The 2,714-nt window shown below is 27.3% G+C and overlaps 1 protein-coding gene across 8 annotated transcripts in view; it reads left to right on the top strand.

Annotated features, from left to right (window-relative positions):
- Window positions 1-2,714, top strand: part of LOC107447618 (vinexin) — a 136,090-nt gene that overhangs the window by 31,145 nt on the left and 102,231 nt on the right. Inside the window, exon 1 of one of the 8 annotated variants that reach the window (XM_043039531.2) lies at window positions 2,036-2,157. The exons of the other annotated variants lie outside the window; for them this stretch is intronic. Coding sequence (XP_042895465.1) covers window positions 2,095-2,157 — 63 coding nt within the window. The 5' untranslated portion in view covers window positions 2,036-2,094. Of the gene's footprint in view, window positions 1-2,035; window positions 2,158-2,714 lie in introns of those variants that run through there. 8 annotated transcript variants of the gene reach the window in all.

Raw genomic sequence — 2,714 nt, 5'->3', positions numbered from 1 at the left:
AAATATATATATATACAAATACAGTAGAGTCCCGATTATCCGAGTTAATGTGGACCGCGACTAACTCGGATAGCTGAAAAACTCGGTTAAAACGAAGAGTACAAAAAGGAAAGAAAAAGAGTAGGTATAAATGTAATATATTTAACAAATACAACATTTATTCGAGTATACCACATACAATTCATATTAAAATGAAAAAGCTTACTTAAAAAAATATAAAAAGCATACTTTACTAGAATTAAATAGTTTTTATTTATAAATAGTTTTTATTTAAAAAAAGTCCTTAATCTTTTTTTGTTTTACATGACTTTGGTGCTTTTCTGCAGCAATGTTTCGCCATTTTTTAGGGATAACAGGAAGGCTGGTGTCTCCTCTTTTTGTTGTTCTATATATTCAATAGCATTTTCGATAGCTCTTAGTTCATCTGTATGAGAGATTTTTATATGTTGATTTTAATCATCGCTGTCTTCATCATTTTCGCTAGATTCATTTTCATTATTGACGATATTAACGATAATTTCATCGGATCAAGTTGTTGGATTTCGTCTTCCTGAGTGTTTAGAAGATAAAATTCAGATTTATTTTTAAAAATAAAAAATAAACTAGAACAAGAAAATCCTTAAAATATTTGATAGCTCGGTTAAAGCGGAAACTCGGATAACCGGGGCTCGGATTATCGGGACTCTACTGTATTTATTCAGGAATAAAATATAGCCTTTTTCCATGGAACAAAAGAGCAGTATATCAAAATTAAATAAAAGAAAAGTTGAAGCAGGAGCGGACAATGTTCTAAAGTGTGTTTTTTTACATAAAAAAAAGGAAAAGGGGAATAAATGCCTAATTTGCGTTTATAGAGATTTTTTAAAAACAATGTTCCTTAAAAATGATGCTTTAGAATTACATGTATAAAGGATTTTCCTGCTTGAATTGATTAGCACAGCACTTAATCAATCAAACAATTTCATAAACTAACGAAAATTACATGTACATGTACCACGATTAAATAATATGTACTTATTTAGTGAAATAAAACTACAGTGCTTTATAGTCTGAATGTTTCTATACGAGTCGATAAAAAACCAGTCGATAAAATATTAAAAAAAAATATGCAAGTTGATTAAAAAAAAAATTCTCGATAAACATAACTCATTTAAAAACATTTATTCAAAGTACTTTTCTTAAAAAGGCTTAAATATTTGCCCATTTGATAAGCTGCAAATGAAGTTGGTAGAGTTTATACGAATTTCTAAACATGAATTCTGTTTCTTTTGAAATAGTACAGTTATAAATCTAATTTATGGAAACTGATATTTTCTCTCTGAACACTTGAATCATAATAAGTGAAATTCAAAAAATAAATAAATGAATAAATAATAATAATAATGGTAATAATAAATTGATGCAGAAAAGAACACTGAGAAAAAAATACTACTTTAAGTAAGTTTCTGGCTTTATGGGAACACTGAAATTTCAGTAATTTTTATCGTAGCGCTTTGGCAATGATTTTGAAAAAATTAACAATAAAAAGTCGTTTTATAATATGTAGTAACATTTGGTAAATACGGTAACATTTGGTAATTTTGTCATAATACCTTACAGCATGACATAAAGATCAGTTATTCGGTTGTTTTTTACTAAGTATGTGGAAATAGGAACTAAAATTTTGTGAACCAGAGTTTTTCTATAAATCGTTACCACATGATCGTAAAAATTACAGAATGAATGGTTTAAATATCGTATACTCTGGTTTACAATGTCAGAATTTTTGAAACCAGTATGGATCGTGATGAATAAAACAAAACAAAATACTATTTTTTAAAAGGAAAATGTTAAAATCAATTTTTTAAAAGAAATTTTGCATTGTCATTTTCACGCATTGGTCAATGAAACTGATGTTATAGAAAACTATTTTAATGAGATTTCTTTGCGGTTTGTACTTCAAGTTGATCCTATTGTACTCTTACAATTAATCTGTTTTGAATTACTCATCAAAACAGCCATGCCTTTTCAATCAAATGTCACGTGCTGCAAGTTTTCAGTTTCTCGCCTCTTAGCGGTGAATGTTACTTATACTTATGATGGAAGGTGGTCAGCATGTACGGCGTAGATTGCTGTAGCTGCATTTCGCAGACACGACAAAAAGAAAAGAAACAAAAGGTAAATTGTTCGTGTTTAAATAATCGTACCGATTAGATTAGGAATCCTATATAACTATGGAATCCTATATGATCGATCTTGTTTTAGTGGAACTCTTTCTCTAGGAAAACCTTTATAAGTAATTTTGGACACATTAGTAAAAAAAATTTAAAAAAAGATTATTAATTATTTAGAAAAATAATGATTTTGAAAAATTCAATTTCTTCTTCTTTTCATCAACCATTGCTTTAGATTTTATGTCAGACAGTTGAACTCTCAAGTCTAGAACGGTATCTGTTTTTTTTCGTGTCCCTTAGTTTTTTGTTGTATACATAAGCTGAAAATAAATTATATTAAGTTAAATTGTTGTTTTTGTTGAAATGAAAATAAATAAATAAAAACTGTTAGAAACATTAAGAATGATTACCAGAGAAACATATTTTTTAAAGCAAAATTTGAAAAAAAATTCTATAGCAAATAAAAATGCACTTTTTTTTATAAATCTATTCTGTATTCTATTCATAATTTATTCAGCATATTGTTTTGAATATATATATATATCAATAAAATGTGAACTG

Source organism: Parasteatoda tepidariorum, chromosome 10 (assembly GCF_043381705.1).
Source record: "Parasteatoda tepidariorum isolate YZ-2023 chromosome 10, CAS_Ptep_4.0, whole genome shotgun sequence".
Classification (NCBI taxonomy): domain Eukaryota; kingdom Metazoa; phylum Arthropoda; class Arachnida; order Araneae; family Theridiidae; genus Parasteatoda; species Parasteatoda tepidariorum.
Note: the sequence above shows the minus strand (reverse complement) of the source record. Positions and strands in the feature narration are given on the sequence as shown.